At 36.1% G+C, this 19,471-nt stretch overlaps 1 protein-coding gene across 5 annotated transcripts in view; it reads right to left on the bottom strand.

Annotated features, from left to right (window-relative positions):
* The window catches only part of MIER3 (MIER family member 3), a 188,134-nt gene that overhangs the window by 4,474 nt on the left and 164,189 nt on the right, over positions 1-19,471 (bottom strand). For 4 of the 5 annotated variants that reach the window (XR_005530546.1, XM_039244530.1, XM_039244531.1 and 1 more), the window contains 7 exons: positions 15,658-15,792; positions 13,293-13,413; positions 12,300-12,385; positions 12,030-12,102; positions 9,830-9,981; positions 6,855-6,936; positions 5,311-5,405 (listed from right to left, as the gene is read on the bottom strand). Coding sequence is in view for 4 of the 5 variants with exons in the window: in XM_039244530.1 (XP_039100461.1) it covers positions 5,311-5,405; positions 6,855-6,936; positions 9,830-9,981; positions 12,030-12,102; positions 12,300-12,385; positions 13,293-13,413; positions 15,658-15,792 (744 nt within the window). In the remaining variant the exon portion in view is untranslated. The remainder of the gene's footprint in view (positions 1-5,310; positions 5,406-6,854; positions 6,937-9,829; positions 9,982-12,029; positions 12,103-12,299; positions 12,386-13,292; positions 13,414-15,657; positions 15,793-19,471) is intronic. The other variant, XM_039244529.1, reaches the window with a different exon arrangement.

The following is a 19,471-nucleotide window of genomic DNA, read 5'->3' as shown; positions in this document are numbered from 1 at the left end:
ACCCAATCCATTTTTAGTTATTTTTTTCCTTTTCTTTTTTTTCTCTATAGAGCTATAGCTTCAACCCATGGGTCTTATTTTCTATCCTCCCAAAAAACATTTTATTAGAAAAATATCTTTATATTTATACTATTTAATAATAAGGATACCTTCAAAAGACCAAGATTTGTTATTTAAATCAGAATGTTTTAGTTTATAAAATAAACGTGTATCCAGAAATGATCCTGAAAATCCTAAAACAATGGCAACCTTTACTTTTCCTCACTGAACACTTACTGTGATTCTGACTGTAGCAGGTGTCTTTAACCCTGAGGGGTCCATGAATGGGATTCACTGGCATCTATTAAATCCCCAAATTATATGCAGGTACACTTTTCTAGGGGAAAGGGCTACAGCTTCATCAGATTATCAAAGGGTTCTAAGAGACTAAGAACCCTTAGAAAAGTGATCAGCACTCTCTCTGCAATTTAAGAGAATTTTCTAGGAGCGCCTGGGTGCCTTAGTTGGCTAATCGTCAGACTTTGGCTCAGGTCGTGATCTCACCATCCCCAAGTTCAAGCCTCATGTCAGGCTCTATGCTGACAGCTCAGAGCCTGGAGCCTGTTTCAGACTGTGTGTTTCCCTGTCTCTGCCCCTCCCCCGCTTGGGTTCTGTCTCTCTTGAAAGCGAATAAACATTAAAAAAAAAAAAAAAAAAAAAATGTATATATATATATATATATATATATATATATACTGGCTTTTTGGGGACAGAGACCTTTCCTGTCTTATTCACTGATGTATTTCTAGCACTTAAAACAATGTGCAGTAAATGGTAGAACTTAATTATCTATGGAATGAATCGATAAATTTCCTATGCCATTGAAAAACTTAAGTTTTATTTGACCTAAACAACCCAGCCTTCTTTAAAAAAGTTTTATCTACTCATTAAATTAAATATTTCATCTCATCTTTGAGAAAACACAAAATTTTCATACATACAAAAAGGCATTAAACTATTCAACATCATACTGGAATATCTAACAAAAGCAGTAAGAGAAGAAAAAATAAAAGGCATACAAATTGAGAATAAATAAAACTGTCTCTGTTTACAGATGACATGCCTGTCTATAAACAAAAATCCAAAGAATCCACAAAAAACTCATAGAACTAATAAATGGTTATAACAAGACTGTAGGATACATGGTCAGTATGCAAAACTCAACTGCTTGCCTATATACCAGCAATGAACAAACGATATTTGAAATTTAAAAACACAGTACCATTTACATTAGCATACCCAAAATGAAATATTTAGATATAAATCTTAACCAATACATGCAAGACCTATATGAGGAAAATTATAAAACTATGATTAAAGAAATGAGAGATCTAAATAAATCTAAAGGTATCTAAATAGATAGTCCATGTTCACAGATAATAAGACTCATTATTGTTAAAATGTCAGCTCTTCCCAACTTAACCTATAGACTGAGTGCAATTCCAGTCAAAATCCCAGCAAATTATTTAGTAAATACTGACATACTAATTCTAAAGTTTATATACTAATTCTAAAGTTTATATGGGAAGGCAAAACAAAAATACAATAGCCAATACAATATTGAAAGAAAACAAAGCTAGAGGCCTGATACTACCCAACTTCAAGCTTACAATAAAGCTACAGGAGTCAAGACAGTGTGCTGCAAGTGAAAAAACAGACATACAGATTAATGCAACAGAACAGAGAGCCCAGAAATAGACACACACAAATGCAGTCAACTAATCTTTAACAAAGAGTAAAGGTGATGCAGTGAAGTAGTCTTCTAAACAAATGGTGCTAGAACAACCAAAGAGCCACAAGTAAATCAAAAACAAAACAAAAAATAAAACAAGAAAGGATGAAGGAAGGAAAAGAGAAGACAGACTAGACACAGTTCTTAAAACCTTTCACAAAAATTAACTAAAAATGGAATACAGATGTAAATGTGTAATGTCCAACACTATAAAGCTCCTAGAACATAAAATAGGAGAAAACCAAGATGACTTTGGGTATGACGATGACTTTTTAGATGTAATACTAAAAGCATGATTTGTTAAGCTGAAGTTCATTAAAATTAAAAACTTCTACTTTGCAAAAGACACTGTTAACAGAATGAAAAGACAGCCACAGAATGGGAGAAAATATATGTAAAACACCTATGTGATAAAGGACTGTCACTTAAAACTCAATGATAAGACAACAAACCGCTCAATTAAAAAATAGGCTAAAGACCTCTGTAACAGACACCTCCTTAATACAGATGCAAAAGAGCAAATGCAAAAATGCTTCACATTTTACACTTACAAATGTCATCAGGAAAATGCAAAATAAAACAAGATACATTACACACTTATTACAACACCCAAAATCTAAAACACTGACAACAACAAATGCTGACAAGGATGTGCAGCAACAGAACTTTCAGTGCTGGTGCGAATACAAAATGGTAAAGCCACTTTGGCAGACATTTTGAAAGTTTTCTACAAAACCAAACATACCCTTACCATACAATCCAGCAATCCCACTCACTGGCATTTAGCCAAAGAGGTCAAAAACCTTTAACCAGATGTTTATAGTAGCTTGTATCTATCAAAACTTGAATGCAACCAAGATGTGCTCCAACAGGTGAATGGAAAAAATGGTATAGCCACTCAATGGGATAAAAAGAAATGTGATAAAAAGAAATGTACTTTCAAGCCATGGAAAGACATGGAGAAACCCTTACATGCATATTATTACATCAAAGAAGCCAATCTATAAAGGCTACATACTATATGATTCCAACCCTATGACGTTCTGAATGGAAAAAGTAAAGACAGTAAAAAGCTAGGTGTTGGGAGTAGGGTTGCAGGGAGGGAAAGAATAGGGTGGAAGACGGTGAGTGCAGGGGTTTTTAGGTCTGGGAAACTATGCTGTATGATACTATGACAGCGGATATCATTATACATGGAATGGTACATATCAGTACACGGGGGTCAGAACCCATACAACACAAAAAGTGAACCCAAATGTAAACGATGGCCTTCAGTGAATAATTATATATCAATATTCATTCATTAATTATTACAAATATATCACACTCATGTAAGATATTAATAATAGTGGAAGCTGTGGGGGGGTAAGGAGGTATATGAGAATCTTATGTACTTTCTGATCAATTTTTCTATAAACGAAAATGCTCTAAAAAAACAGTTTATTAATGAAAAAGACAGAAAAAATTGACCTACCCACCTAAACACTTTAGAATCTTATGTTCACTTAGGATAAAAAGATAGTAACAATAAACAAAGCATACTTTAATGAAAATTATTCCTGGGGCGCCTGGGTGGCTCAGTTGGTTAAGCGTCCAACTTCGGCTCAGGACATGATCTCACGGTTCGTGGATTCAAGTCCTGGGTTGGGCTCTGTGCTAACAGCCAGCTCAGAGCCTGGAGCCTGCTTCAGAATTCTGTATCTCCCTCTCTCACTGACCCTCCCCTGCTCACGCTGTGTCTCTCTCTCAGAAATAAATAAAACGTTAAAATAAAAAAATTTTTTTAAATGAAAACTATTCCAAACTACTAGAATATATATACACACATACACTTTTTAAAAGCTACTTTACTTTTTAGAGCAGTTTTTTTTTTTATGTTTTTTATTTATTCTTAAGAGAGACAGAGACAGAGCATGAGTGGGAAAGGGCCACAGAGAGAGGGAGACACAGAAACAGAAGCAGGCTCCAGGCTCTGAGCTGTTAGTACAGATACCCGATGCAGGGCTCGAACCCACAAACTGTGAGATCATGACCTGAGCCAAAGTCAGTCACTTTACCGACTGAGCCACCCAGGCGCCCCGAATTTTTTTAGAGCAGTTTTAGGTTCACAGCTGATTTGAGCAGAAACTACAAAGTTCCCACATATACCTCCTGCTTCCAAACATGCATAACTCCCTTCACTATCAATTCCCCACCACCACAGTACCTCTTACAATCAATGAATCTATACCAGCACACCTTTATTACCCAAGATCTATCATTTACGTTCGGGTTCACTCAGTATTACATATTACATAGGTATTGACAAATATATAATGACATATATCCACCAGTATAATATCATACAAAATAGATTCACTGCCTTAAAAATCCTCTGTACTGCGCCTATTCATCCCTCCCTCCATGAAAAATTTTTAACCGACTGATCTATTTATTGTCCCCATAGTTCTGCCTTTTCCAGAATGTCATATAGTTGACATCATACAGTATAGAATCTTTCCAGATTGGCTTCTTTGACTTAGCAATACACATTTAAAGGTTCCCCCATGTCTTTTTGTGGCTTGATAGCTCATTCTTTTTTACCACTGAATAATATTCCATTGAATGGATGTGTCAGTCTATTTATCCATCAACCTCTCAAAGTATATTTATTCATCTACCTCAAAGTTCTGGCAATTTTGACTAAAGCTGCTATTAACATCTGTGTGGAAGTTTCTGTGTGAACATAAGTTTTCAACTCCTTAAGGTAAAAAACAATGAGTACAAGTGCTGGATCATATGGGAAGAGTATGGTTAGCTTTCTAAGAAACCACCAAACTGTCTTCCAAGAAACTGTCTTTTCAAAGTGGCCATACTATTTTGCACTCTTGTCAGCAAAGAGTGAGAATTCGTGTTGCTCCACATCCTCACCAGCATTTGGTGTTGTCAGAACATTCATTGTTGCTTTTAGTAACCAGTGTTTTGGCAACTGCAGTTCTGGATGCTAAAGAGAACACTTTTGAGGCCACAAACCTCTGAATAGCTTAGAAAGACATCAAAGTCAAGGAAAATGGTAAAAGAGTAAGACTACCTGGAAAATATAGTACATCCATTTTGTTTTCTGTTTTCATGTTTATTTTTGAGAAAGAGAGAGAGAGAGAGAGAGAAGAAGCAGGGGAGGGGCAGAGAGAGCGGGAGACACAGAATCTGAAGCAGACACCAGCCTCCGTGCTGTCAGCACAGAGCCCAACATGGGGCTCAAACTCAAGAATCACAAAATCATGACCTGAGCCAAAGGCGGACATTTAACTGAGCCACCCAGGCATTCCAAGCAAATCCATTTTCTAGGAGTACGACAAGTGTATGTGTTGAGGTGAATACACTATCAGTATCCCCAGAAGCAGGCCTTGGCAAATCCTAGTCATGTTTAGAGCAATATAAGAAATGTTAACGGCAGGAGAGCACTAACGAGTTCTTCCCTTTTTTTTCCTACCTAAATAACTTATTTGTTTATATTCATTGTAACTACTCAGCAATCTGTACTAATTTGCCTAATTTACCTTATTCTTCTGTATAAGATGAAAATCTTTTCCAAAAAGCATGAGTGCATGTTCAAAGCTCCGGCATTCTTCTTCTGTCCATGCAGTCATTCCTTCTAAAAAAAATGTAAAAAAAAAAAAAAAAAAAAGTATTGGCCTCACAGATCTTTTACATGAATTGCTAGTTTACTTTCAGTATGCTTCCCCCTATAAGAGGCCAGTAACTAATTATCTCTCTTTCTCTCTCAAACACACACACACACACACACACACACACACACACACACACACACACACACACAGAGTTCTGTATGCCAGTGATTTCAGTTAGGATTACCAAAAGGATGCGCATTATAAATCATATTTAAAAATCTACAATACCAAAATACAAAACCCAGAATTTTTTTCTCTGCATGATAGAATAAGAATGTAATGGGTTTTTTAAAAAATAATTTATACTCATTGTTTTTCTAATTTTTTTTAAACAATGAGCATTTTTTTTTTTAATTAGGGGAAAAAGGTCATTTCCTTTATGGGAAAAAAGTGCTTTATTATATATCAAAACCATAGTGCTTTTATTAGAGACTGTAAGTAATCAATATATATTTATTTAAAGTCATTTTGCAGAGGGCTATAGTCTGGATATCCAATAGGAATAAGAGCTAGCCTGTGCTCTCAAAAGACTAAATCCCATTCAACTTCCCAGAAGATGCTAACATTAGTAAACTCAAATCTATCTGGAGCAGAGGAGATTTGGAGTTCTTCCCTCAAAAACACTAGGGACCAGTCCCCATGAAGAGTAGTCCACCATAAAGACAAAACATAGTTTGAACTAAAGAAAAAAAAACAAAACAGTATTTAGTTCTCAACATTAGAAGAACTTAAACTAATTTTCTTAAAAAAGCAACTTCTATAAGGAAACATTCCAATACACTATCTCAACCTACAAGTTTAAACATACTTTTTCTGGCTTTTCTATTTTTGCCAAACCATTTATATAATATTACAGAGTATTATTTCTTTATATACTTAATGAAAGCCATGGTGCATGCAATTCACTTATGTAATAACAAAACGACCGAAATTAAAGTTAACCATTTTCCTTGACACACACAAAGCAAAACCTAAGCACTATAAAAATTTTATTGCATGATTACTAAAAACATCCTTCTTGTAATAATGGAATATTTTATACATGTTTCTTTTTTATCTTTAATCTTCTTTTCATTTCCTGTTTAGTTTAAAAAAACAACTTTTTGCTCAATGAAATCATAAAAATCATTCTTTTTAATTACTTTGGATATATTGTCATCTCTGGGATCTGCTTTGTTCTGTAACTATTTCTTCAAGAAAGTGGAGGTGACAGGGGGGTAACTAATTTGTATTTGAACAATCTCTGGTACGTCTAAAAATAGAGGGCAAGAAAAGGAAACAATTATTCGCTATGAAGATGAACATAAATCTTACAAAAGCGTTACAGGACTGCTCCATCCTTTACAATACTTGCTTGTCCCCAAATGAGCATCCCCTGTCATTTCCCTCTCTTGATCCCAAGCTTTGCTTACCTTGAGATGCCTTTCCATTGCAGCAGTACCTTTCAATTGCTTCCTTTATATTATGGTTACACTTGAGAAGTTCATATAATGCCTACAAGAGAAAGAAAAAAACTACTCAATAAAAATTACCAGAAATTCACACTTAATAGCATTAAAACAGAAAAAAACCAGGACCAGAGAGTCCTGACAAATATTGTCTGAAATGCTCTCTAAATATACAAGACATTTGAGGGTATGTTTGCCCATTTGGTCTACTAACTATCCCGGTGATGGACTCGAGTATCCCAGGAGTTTGTTCACTTTCACTCTATTCCTGGGAAGTCACCCATCGGTATCACTCTTGACTTTATTTTTTATTGTCAGGCCATCTGAGCTGGGGCAATCCCTATTTTAGATGATTTTTCCAGTTGGGAAAAATCAGAACTATGGTCTTCTTCACATCACCTATTCCCTGACTTTAAGAGTGTCAATAAAAGAAAATAGCAGCTAGCCTGGAAGAGAAGGATGGGTACTTTATTGACTGGGGTTTATAACAGTCTCATGGTCTACTATGAAACATGTCAATTTTTAAAAATTAGAATTATTCTCATTAAATTTGTTTGGAATTATAAATATACCAAATTGTAGCAGAGAGAACCTAACTGAAAGTTAAATAATATTCCAACTTCCGAAGTAATTTTTAAGAAAAGCAAAGATGGCTCAATATTAGTAAATTTATTAATTTATCAATAGGTTAATAAACAAGATATTAATCAACAATCATTAAGAAACAATCTAGCTGCTAAGGTGCCTGGGTGGCTCAGTTGGTTAATCGTCTGACTCTTGACTTTGGTTCAGGTCATGATTTCGCAGCTTGTGAGTTTAAGCCCTGCAATGGGCTCTGCGCTGACAGCACAGATCCTGTTTGGGGTTCTTTCCTCTCTCTGCCCCTCCCCACTGTGTGCACTCTCAAAATAAATAAATAAAAACTTTAAAAAAACAAAACAATCTAGCTGCCAAAAGAACATCTGATAAATCAGTATCCATTTCTAATTTTAAAAAGACAGGGGTGCCTGAGTGGCTCAGCTCAGGTCATGATCTCATGGTTTATTAGTTCGAGCCCCACATCAGGCTCTGTACTAACAGTTCAGAGCCTGTAGCCTGCTTCAGATTCCGTGTCTCTCTCTCTCTCTCTCTCTCTCTCTCTGCCCCTCCCCTACTCAGGCTGTGTGTGTGTGTGTTTCTCTCTCTCCCTCAAAAATAAATACACATTAAAAAAAAAAAGACAGACAAAAACTATGATAGTTGTAAGCAGATGGTTACTACCTTACTATAATAAAGACAGCCTATATCAAACCAAGCACCAGTATTCTTTTTTTTAATGTTTATTTATTTTTGAGAGACAGCACGGATGGGTGCAAGGTGCAGAAGGACAGACAGATGATCCGAAGTGGGCTCCATTCTAACACCAGACAGCTCAATGCGGGGCTCAAATTCACAACTAGGAGATCATGACCTGAGTCAAAGTCGGATGCTTAACCGAATGAGCTACCCAGGTGCACCACACCTGGTTTTATTCCTAATGTAAAAACCTTAGATGATTACTTTCCATCAAAAGCAGGCCTCAAATCACTATCACTACCAAACATCTCTGAGTTATGACTAATGCTTACTTTAAGACTAGAAAGCCTGATAAAAACTGAAAAATTATTAGTTTCAACAGCTTGAGAAAAAAAGTTTTTAAAAATTAGTATTTCTCTTCATTAACAATATACAACTATAATAGAGATCCCATTTACAAAAAAAATAAATCATGTAAGTATTTAAAATATTGAAGAATTAAGTTAATTAGAAGCATGTGATGCCCAAACAAAAATATTTGCGTGATTAAAAAAGTGAAATAAATGGAGAGTCAGACCATGTTCTTGAACTAGAAGGTTTAATGTTTTAAAGGCACTAATTCTTCTAAAATTAATTTATAGTTTCATGGATTATCAGTACAAAAACCCAATGGGGATCCTTTTTGACAATTGAAAAGCTACTCTGAAATTCAGTTACTATGACTTCTTTTTGTTACTTGGGAATTCAAGCCTGAGTCCAGCTATCTCTGGATATTCACTTCAGTTAGGATCACCTAGGCTAAAGATACAGAGTGAAAAGTATATGAGAGGGACAAAATTATATCAGAGGGCAAAAATGAAGGGCATCTAAATAACACTCAATAGGCAGTACTCCCAGCACCATCCCACATACATTCAAGAGTATTCTGCATCTATAGGTACAGAGTTTGACAGATGCTCCTAAAGCAAATTTATACAATCTTAATAGACAATACTTTCAAACATTTCCTGAATAAAGTTCAAGAGTAATCCAAAGAATATTTTTATTATAAAATCTACAAGTCTAGGGATGCCTGGGTGACTTAGTCGGTTAAGCATCCAACTTCAGCTCAGGTCACGATCTCATGGTTCGTGGGTTCGAGCCCCGCATCGGGCTCTGTGCTGACTGCCAGCTCAGAGCCTGGAACTTGTTTCAGATTCTGTGTCTCCCTCTCTCTCTGACCCTCCCCTGCTCATGCGGTCTCTCTCTCTCTCCCCCTCTCTCTCTCTCAGAAATAAATTTTTAAAAAAAATTTTAAAAATTAAAAAATAAATAAAATCTACAAGTCTAAGCATAGAGAATATTTAAATAAATGATATTTTAGCTACAGGATGGAATATGTAAAATCACCAGGAATGAGATACTAAAGAATTCTCAAAGGCAAAGGAAAATAAGTAATTCAAATTAAGATATGTACATACACATAGAAGAAAAGACCAGAAGACATGAAACAATATGGGATGGTTATCACTAGTAGCTCCTGGGACTTTAAACCATATGTTTTCCAAGTTTTAAAAATCTTTCAAAAAAAGAGATATCCAGTTCACATGTAAGAAACATTTTAATCAAATATAAGAAAATCAGGAAGAGACTAAGCTGCTGTTTCAACAGAAGTTAAAGTATACCTGTTCGTTGTCCCTTGTGTGTGTTCCTGCAGATATCCTATCCATTATTTTTTCATTTCCAGTTCTTAATGAGGTCTCAACAAGGTACTCCTTAACTTTGCTCTCCAAAACCACACCAGGACGCCAAAGTAGCTGGTCTTCATTTTCATACACTGATAAAATCCCATTAACACATTAAATAATGAACATACTCATAGACGTATACAAACTGTTCTTCCTCTTCTTTGATATGCTACACCCTGGGACAACTAACTTTGAGGGCACCAGCAATTTGTCTGGCAAGGTGAGTCTTTCAATGGTAAAGGTTTAAAAAAATTTTTTTAACTTTATTAAGGGCCAAGTGTTCCAGTGGCTATAGCAAGTAGCTTTTTCGCTGGTTGGATTTACTATCCAATAGGGAAGGTTTTCTACGCCCAGTGAAATCTAATGTAAAACTCAGAGGGGAGGTTGTTTTTTTGTTTTGTTTTGTTTTATTTTTTAATTTTTTTTTATTTTTTTATTTTTTTTTTACAAATAGTTTATTGTCAAGAGGGGAGGTTTTATATTCTCCTAATGAGGGGCTAAAAATAACCTGTGAAAATTCTTTAATAATCTCACTGGAATTTTCTCTTCAACTCCCTACCTGCCTTTATGATGATTATATACAGGTTAAAACTGCAAACAAATTTAAAAAGCAAACAACAATAAAAACCAAAATATCTGCCAATACTGAAATACCTAAGAAAGGGAGATTTTTACTTTATTGATTTCCTCCCAAAAGGTGAATTTTATTTAAAGGAGGAAACAAATTAATCAAATATGAAAAAGAATGGTAACAGTAAGAGAAGTAAACTTTCCAAAATCTCTTAAAGAAGCTGATATATTAATGAGTCACAGATCACTCAAATAAGGCATATATTCTATCAATGTACACATTTCCACCACACTTAAAGCTTCTACTTCACAAAATAGAGTTAACACAGATACCCCAAGTATTTATCTCACTGCTTCAAGTGCAATGCATTCTTCAAGTGTGTAATAAAATAATCTGCTGAAAGCTCACTATGTACCAGGGACCATGATAAGTGCTTTTCATTCACAACTGTTGTCAGGCAGGTATCACCACTCCCACTGAGCAGGGAAGTTAAAAAATAAAGTGTGTCTGTGAAACAATAAGACTGACTTTTGATGTAAATTTCTGGAACCAGTTTCTTTTTGACCTCTTTGGTCAAAAAGAGGTAAAATAGTTTGAGTTTATTCCCTCCAAGGATAGAGAAGGTTACCATACCTTCCCTCCTGAATGTGTACAACTGAGAGATGACTCCCTCGATTGTCTAATCTAAGAACTAACAGCTGCTGAGCATGTACTTGACTTCCAGGGTTTGTGTGGCATTTGGGTGGGGGGCTGGGGGATCTGAAGATGATCAGCTACTGTTTGCTTCCCTGAGACAATATCACTTTGAAAGCAGTTTAGGAAGATGTTGGTAAGGACTGAAAAGGCTAAGAACCCTAGGGTAGCCAGTCCTTCCTTCCTTTGAAGGGGGGATGACCTAACAAAGGAAAGGAAGAAAGATTCAGGAAGGGTTGTATCACTATACTGCTTTGGTCCCATGATGTCACAAGAACAAATAAACTCATTAGGGAAAATGTCAAATGCACATGGCCAAATCTACAAGCTTCCCAATTTCGGCTACGGAAATGTACCTGTATTTTTATTTTCCACCACATTTTCAGAACCAACTATTAACTGGGATATATCAAAAAAAACTGACTACACTTAAGTAGGGGTATACAAAAGAAGAATCCTTGTATTCTAATACCTTCTCTTTCAGGGGTCACAAAGAATTCCCTCTAGATTCTAAGAGTTGTCTTTCCAAGAGGATTTTCTCTTTAACAAGCCGATTATCTCAGGTGGTAAGATTCTACCCACTTCTACTATAGTGGGATGTAGACCAAGCAGCTGCACCCTCAGAGACATCCCACTACTTTAGCAGGTGCCTTACATACCTGTAAGGCTAAGAAGCACTGTACAGAGAAGGAAGTGGTTCTCCAAGCTTCAAAGTTCATTTTGATATATTATTAAGTCAGGCCCAAACTTTCACTGACTCCAAATTTATCTTTATACTGCCAAGGCTCATACATAATCAGATAACTAAATAAACATCTTTAGGGGAAACGGTCTACCAAATATTATCAAAATCAAAATCAAAAGTCTTCTTACCTTTCTCATCACCATCGTATTCTCCAAGGTAAGGTGGAATCTCTGCCTGATACTGTAAACCGATCATTATTTCCTACAAGAAAATTCAGAAGTAAAAATACCCTATTAAAATATATACTGAAAAACAAGTTCCAACTCACAAGTTACTACAAGTCAAAAGAAATTTCATCTTGCAACAAGAAAATTATCTTAAATCACTTCAGAAATGTTTTTAAAAGTTATGTTCCTCCCAACAGTCCACTAACTTATTCTGATGGTAACTCAACTTACTTTCCTCAAATCTTCAGGTGAGTTACCATTGTCTGTTTCAACATCTTCAACTTCTGATTCCTTATCTCCATCACATGTAGTATTTGCTTAAAAGAAAAAAATTAAATTTTCAAAAGGTTTTCTTTGCCTATTTTTGCAGCACCCGGAAGAGCAGTTGGCACATGGTAGTTTATAAAAATCTGCTGAATATATAAGAGCAGCACAAATATACTCAACTTCTTGTACTAGTCTCAGATTTTAACACCAATCAAAACAAGACACTGAAAATACTAAGAAAGTATATATCCTTAAAAATTCTGGTATAGTCAAAGAGTTTGGGAAGGCAAAAGGAAAACCACTATGGTTACCTTTAAAAAAAGAACGTAAAGCACTAGAGTTCTTATTATATACTAACCAGAGTGGGACACAGACAAAGACCTGCACATTAAGTCCATTAAAATTATGTTTTTGCGCACATACAAGTGTATATGTATTCGCAGTTACATGAACAAATCAATCAAAATACCTAAAAAATAAGCAAGGTTGCAGATAAGAAATTACTTCACCTCAAAGACCTTTAAATATTGTTGATATACATTAAGAGATAACGCCAAGAACTAAAAAGAAAAAAAAAGAATTAAATAAATCACTAAAAATAAAAAATACTTTTTGAGCATCTGATATTTCTCAAAACCAGAAGAGCCTTTTAAAAGAATTCCAAAAAACGTCCATGAAATTTCATGGCCAAAGAACTGGTTGCCATAGCAACAGAGGAATCTTGGAAAAGAAAATATACAGCCTTGCAAAACTAAACAAATATTTTAGGTTTTTAAAGGACATATTAGTTTCCCTTTATCCCAATAAAAAAGTTATACTCTTATTTGGATTATTAAAGGACTGCGTTTCAATTAAAGAAAACACTTAAAATATTCTAACTACTGAATGCCATAAAGTGTACTTGAGCTAGATAGAGTATCAGTGCTACTATTAATCAGTAATGATTGGATTTCTTACATCGTAAAGGCCTAGGGAAGAAATCGGAAGTTTCATGGGAAGTCACAGATGGTGTCAGGTCATCTGCAGAAGACTGAGTTTCCTCATCGTCACCGGACAATAGGTCTTTTGCGATTTCCTCCTAAAGAATAGGAATGCAGTGCTAGAGTTAGAAATTATTACATCTCATAAAAAATGTTTAAGAGTTAAAAAAATTATTTTAAAGAATAAAAAAATTATCACAGCTCATCAATTTAAGAAAGTGTTTTTAGTATTATTCATAAACATATTACTATATTATGATACAAGAAAAAATTTGTTGAAGCCCCCTTAGTCTTGAGAGAAATAAATCTGAAATATTCTTACAATTAATTTACTTCATGAATTTATGATGGCACTTAATATTTAATTACATATATACACTCTTTTAAGAAACAATCTTGCTTAATTTAAGGATAAGCAGAAAGCTTATCTGAAGCTTCAGGCTAATTTTTAGTGACTTTACAACAAAAATAATCTTAAGTGATTAATTATTACGTGATTTATAATCTTAAGTGATTAATAATTAAATTTGGGGTGTCTGGGTGGCTCAGTCAGTTAAGCTTCTGACTTAGGCTCAGGTCATGATATCACGGTTCATGAGTGTGAGCTCTGTGCCGACAGCTCAGAGCCTGGAGGCCCTCCCCAAACTGCGTGCGCGTATAGGCATGCACGCTCTCTCTCTCAAGAATAAACATACGTTAAAAAAATTTTTTTAATAATTAAACTTTCTACCAACATAAATAAAACAAACCAGAAACTTCTCCAAACTCTTCTCTTCCAATAACTTAAAAAATCTAACTAATGAAAAGCTCTGACTAGTAATATCATTTTAAAACTAACAGGTTTATACACTGAGATACGACCTCACGCCGGCCAGAGTGGCTAAAATGAACAAATCAGGAGACTATAGACACTGGCGAGGATGTGGAGAAACAGGCACCCTCTGACACTGTTGGTGGGAATGTAAAACTGGTGCAGCTCCTCTGGAAAACAGTATGGAAGTTCCTCAAAAAAAATTAACAATAGAACTCCCCTATGACCCAGCAGTAGCACTGCTAGGAATTTACCCAAGGGATATAGGATTGCTGATTCATAGGTGCACATGTACCCCAATGTTCATAGCAGCACTCTCCACAATAGCTAAAACATGGAAAGAGCCTAAGTGTCCATCAACGGACGAATGGATCAAGAAGATGTGGTTTATTTATACTATGGAATACTACATGGCAATGAGAAAGAATGAAATCTGGCCATGCGTAGCAACATGGATGGACCTTGAGGGTGTTATGCTGAGCGAAATAAGTCAGGCAGAGAAAGACACATACCATATTTGCACATATAAGTGGATTAGGAGGAACTTAACTGAGGACCATGGGGGAGAAGAAGGGGAAAAACAGTTGGAGAGAGGGAGGGAGGCAAACCATGAGAGACTCTTGAATGCTGAGAACAAACTGAGGACTGATGGGGGTGAGGGGGGAGGAGAGAGATGGGCATGGAGGAGGGCACTTGTGGGGATGAGCACTGGGTGTTATATGGAAACCAACTTGACAATAAACTATTTAAGAAAAAAATAAAACAATAAAAATAAATAAATAAAACTAACAAGTTTGAATTAACTTTTATTTAAGTATATAGTTATCCTTGTGCCTGGTACATAGTAGGCACTCAATATTCACTAAGTGACTGTGCTCATTGAGGTGTGGTTCAGTAGTATCACAATTGACTGAAAATGGGGAACAACAAAACTCACAGGAAGAGGTTCCAAGACGTGGATTCCTCTCCCTGCCTGACATCTGAAAGGCAAAGAAAGCTTTCCAGAGACCAAAGAAAGTTAGCAGAGACCATGGCTGTGTGAACTTTCCTCAGCAGGAACTATGCCTTCCCCACAACCAACAATGTTATAGATATATCACCACAGCCTTGGCTGCTGTGGCTGCTGTCACTCACAGAGCCCAACAAAACAGAACTTCCCTCTAACCACTCCACATCTAAATCAGCTTGGTTTGAAGGCTTCTAAGGGATTTATTAATCAATGCATTCAAGCTTTCAGAGGATCAAAAGAAGTTAGGGCAAAATCTAAGTTTAGACACAATATGTCAGCAGAGGAAAGAAAAAACTTAGGGGAGAACACTCAAACATACAAAGTAGCAGGAAGCTATTAGTATTTTTAAAGTAGTGTGATCAAAGCCAAACAATACTTAAATTGGGTCACCAAAATGATACAAGCAATGGGTCAATAAGTTTACATTTCAGAATTATAAAATGCTTTCAATTAAAAGGAAACTAATAAAAAACAGCCAATGGTAATGGATCTTGAATTTTTCTTTTAAATGCCTGTACTTACTTTGTCTAGTGTCATGTCTGGTAGTTCATCAGCAAGTTCACTTGGAGAGCTATTTGCACTAGAATTTGCAACTGCTGGAATTGTAGGTTCATAGCCATAGAATGCCAGTAAATCTTCTAGAGGCATGTTTCCTTCCTAGTCAAGCCAGGGAACAAACATAAACTCAGTAAATATTACAATACAGAAGTACAGATAAACTTAATGTTCATAAAACACATTAACCAAACAGCAGTATCAAATCAAAGCCAAGTTTTAGTTTCTCTTTATGTACTACTGCTAGAAAATAGGCTTAAAGACTTAAGAGCTATTATTAACATATTAACAAAAGCCTTAACAATTAACATCTTCATTTTTATTTTCCAGCATCATATCACTATTTTTTTAATGTTTATTTATTTTTAAGAGATAGAAAGAGTGTAAGCAGGATAGGTAGAGAGAGAGACAGACACTTCAAAGAAGGATCCAGGTTCTGAGCTGTCAGCACAGAGCCCTATGCAGGGCTCAAACCCACGAATCATGAGAACATGAGGTCGGATGCTTAACCGACTGAGCCACACAGGGACCCCTATCATCTTACTCTTTACAAAATTCCTCAAATATTTGTTTTAGTGACTTTTTCTTTAGCATTCACATTGGTATAATGATTTACCTTGAAAGCATTTACAATTAATCAATCAATAACTTCATGTAATTTTTAGCTTGTTTCTTTGCAATTAACAGTTGACCACTTGGTTTATTCTTCATGTTAATTAGATGATACCTGAAGGGAAACCACTGCTGAGCATTCACTAATACCAACAATATTTATATATTACTGTTCAAAATTATCCTTTGATGTTACTACTACCATATCTATATTCTGGTACAGTTGTTTTAGGTTTTTCTTCCATAAGCATCTACTGAAGTTTGTATCATTACCATTATTTTACAGGTGACAAAACAGGAAGCTTAGTACTGGGTTCAAATTCTAGTACCAGTTCACTTACTGGCAGCACTGCTTTGATAAAACTACACACTTCGGCTGCAATGCTTCCTGTGTAATGAATACCTATGCTGTGCTACATATCGCCATCCTCTTCCCCCAACTAATCCATCCAAAAATAAGGAGTGTATTTCCTTTTAAAACATTATCTTAATTCAACTACTAAAGTATATAGAACTATTTATAATTATTTAAGTATACAAATACAAAACAATGTATCTACAGACTAGTTAATTTGTTCAATATTGTAAAGATGTTTATGCCCATCTATTAAGAGATTCACTAAACTTGCTTATGGGTTTTATTCTCCCTTTAAGTCAAAATTCCTAACTCATGATATAAAAAGCATGAAACACTAAAGCAGAGTATGTAAAATATACCCTCAGCTGATCACAAAGTGAGCTGAGAGAAGCCAGTGATGATTTCTAGAAACCCCCACAGGGAATTCAGGCTCGGGGTGGGGGTGGTGCCCAAGAAATGTGACCTTCACCTTTAGAGGTCTACAACTTTTATTTTTCACTGTGCCTGATTAAAACAGATTTATGTGAAATGAAAGTGGAATAAGGTTTAGGACAGAACGCTACTTTGTAAATTTGCTGTAGGAGACATGTGCCTTTTGCAGTGACCAGACCAATCATGTCACTCATGAAATCCTTTCAGCTTGGGATTGAAATCAGTTAAAAAGCTGCTTTGGTAGCATGGAGTCAGCACAAATTGAGTTGGATGGTCAGGATGGACAGAAGTTCACCCATGCCATGGGGAAACCTCGTGAATTATTCTTCTCCCGAATCAATGAACAGAACCCCTCAAATGTGCCCAGAACCAGATTTAGAGTCTCTCTAGCCTTCTCATTGGAGGCTCCATGCAGCCTATTCTCTTTGACTCATATTAGTTCTAAAAGGAGACTGGGTTACACTTTGCAAACCACCTGTCAACAGTATTTCTCCAAAACCTCATAGTTTCAGATTCTCTCTGTGACCCAAGGAAATGTCAATTTTCACTCGTCATACACTGACAGTCCACTTTTCCATCAGTACAGCATTTACTGCAATCTAAGTACTGTGCAGAGGCTACTAGCTATGCACAGATAAATGAAATTTATAGAAAAACCTCTGCTCTCAATGACTTTAGTACTATGCACAGGTGAGTACAGAGAAGGGAAGAACTACACTCTAGGAGTAACGGCATGCATGAGGTTAGGGAGATACCACATAGGGCTGAAAGAGTGAGCTAAGTCTTGAAAGATGAAGAGGCATTTGAGAGATGAGAGCTGTATACTAACCAGAGACTCGTGACGTATCATAAGGAACACTGAATGAACAGTTACTGTGTGCCAGTAGGCCACTGTGCCAAGTGCTGGTATGAAAACAGTCCTTGCCCTTCTACAGCTTACAGTCAGGGCAAAGTGTGTGTGTGTGGGGGGGGGGGGCAGAGATAATGATAATACACAAATATAGAAATGCCAACTGTAATGAATGCAAATGAAATAAACAGGGTCCTAAATTACAGAATAATGTAGAGAGTCTACTTTCACGGGGCCAAAAGGAAGACAGTGTCCTTTACTCCCAGGACAATGGGCAGTAAATGGAGACTTAGAAAAAGAAAAAGGTAGGTAGGGAGTACCATGAATTTATTTCTTCTTCAATTCTTCAATGCTTGGCAGCTACCTAAAGGTTTGAGGAGATGGAGAGGTAACAGAAAAGCAGGAAGACCACCAAAGAGCCTCATGGCTGGATTAAGGTAGTGATATGGACATGGAAAGAAGTAAAAAGATATACATTCCGAAGTGGAATCAAATGAGTTCCTGGATGTTAGAGTGGAAGGGGGAGAGAAGGACAACTCCCCAGATTTCTAGTTGAGCAACTACTTTTACTGAGATACAAAGGACTAAAGGAAAGGTTTGTAAAGGAAAAAATTAAAGAGTTCTGCAGAAGACACGACTTAAATTTGAGAGGACTATGAAACATCTAAGCAGAAGAGTCAAGTTGGCCAGGAACCTGGTACTCAGAGGATCAGGCTGGGCTAAAGATATAAATCTGGCATTCATTAGCATCTAGGTGATATTTAAAGCCACAGAAGTTGAGAGGCTAGACAGAAAAGAGAAAGGAATATACACTTTATTAGAAGAACTTTCAGATATATTACCATATAGACAATGGGATACGTCCAGAAAATTTTAAACACACTATGCATTTTGAAAATAACATTCTAGCGGGAATACAGAATGAGAGCCTCAACTAGGAAAGGGAATTATCTGAGTGAAATTAAGAAAAAAGAAGCTGTTTCTTGACCTACGTGATAAACTGAATGAAAGTGACAGCAAAGTCTACATGGACTGCCCGGTTTCTGGTCTAAAAAGGCTAAATACTTAGAGTACCATTATGAGACAGAAACATCAGACAACTGAACTTAAGGGTGGAGGGGGGGATGGTAAATGATAATTCAAGGCAAAAATGGAAGAAGTGGTCTGAATGAGATCATCCAGAAAAGGTATCCAGAGTGAGAAGACAAAAGCTAGAAGCCTGGGGAATGCCATCAATTAAAACGTGGATTAAGGAAGAAAAGCCCACAAAGACAACAGAGGGAGATACCAGAGACCAGAATTAGAAGAAAGCATAATTATGTAAGTTAAAGAAGCGAGTATGGAGAGACCAGAGACAGTCACTTAGGTCAAATATCAAAAAGAAATCAACTGAGATAGAGACAGACATGAATTCTCAGTACCTGTCAATAGCAATTATTGGTGACCCTACAGCCTACTGGGAGAAAAAAAGTTGAAGACTAAACAGAGAAGGAAAAGTACATGCACTATAAAAAGAAAATCACTAATTA

This window comes from Hyaena hyaena, unplaced genomic scaffold (assembly GCF_003009895.1).
Source record: "Hyaena hyaena isolate Hyena2069 unplaced genomic scaffold, ASM300989v1 scaffold_241, whole genome shotgun sequence".
Classification (NCBI taxonomy): domain Eukaryota; kingdom Metazoa; phylum Chordata; class Mammalia; order Carnivora; family Hyaenidae; genus Hyaena; species Hyaena hyaena.
This window is presented reverse-complemented; position numbering and strand designations above follow the sequence as displayed.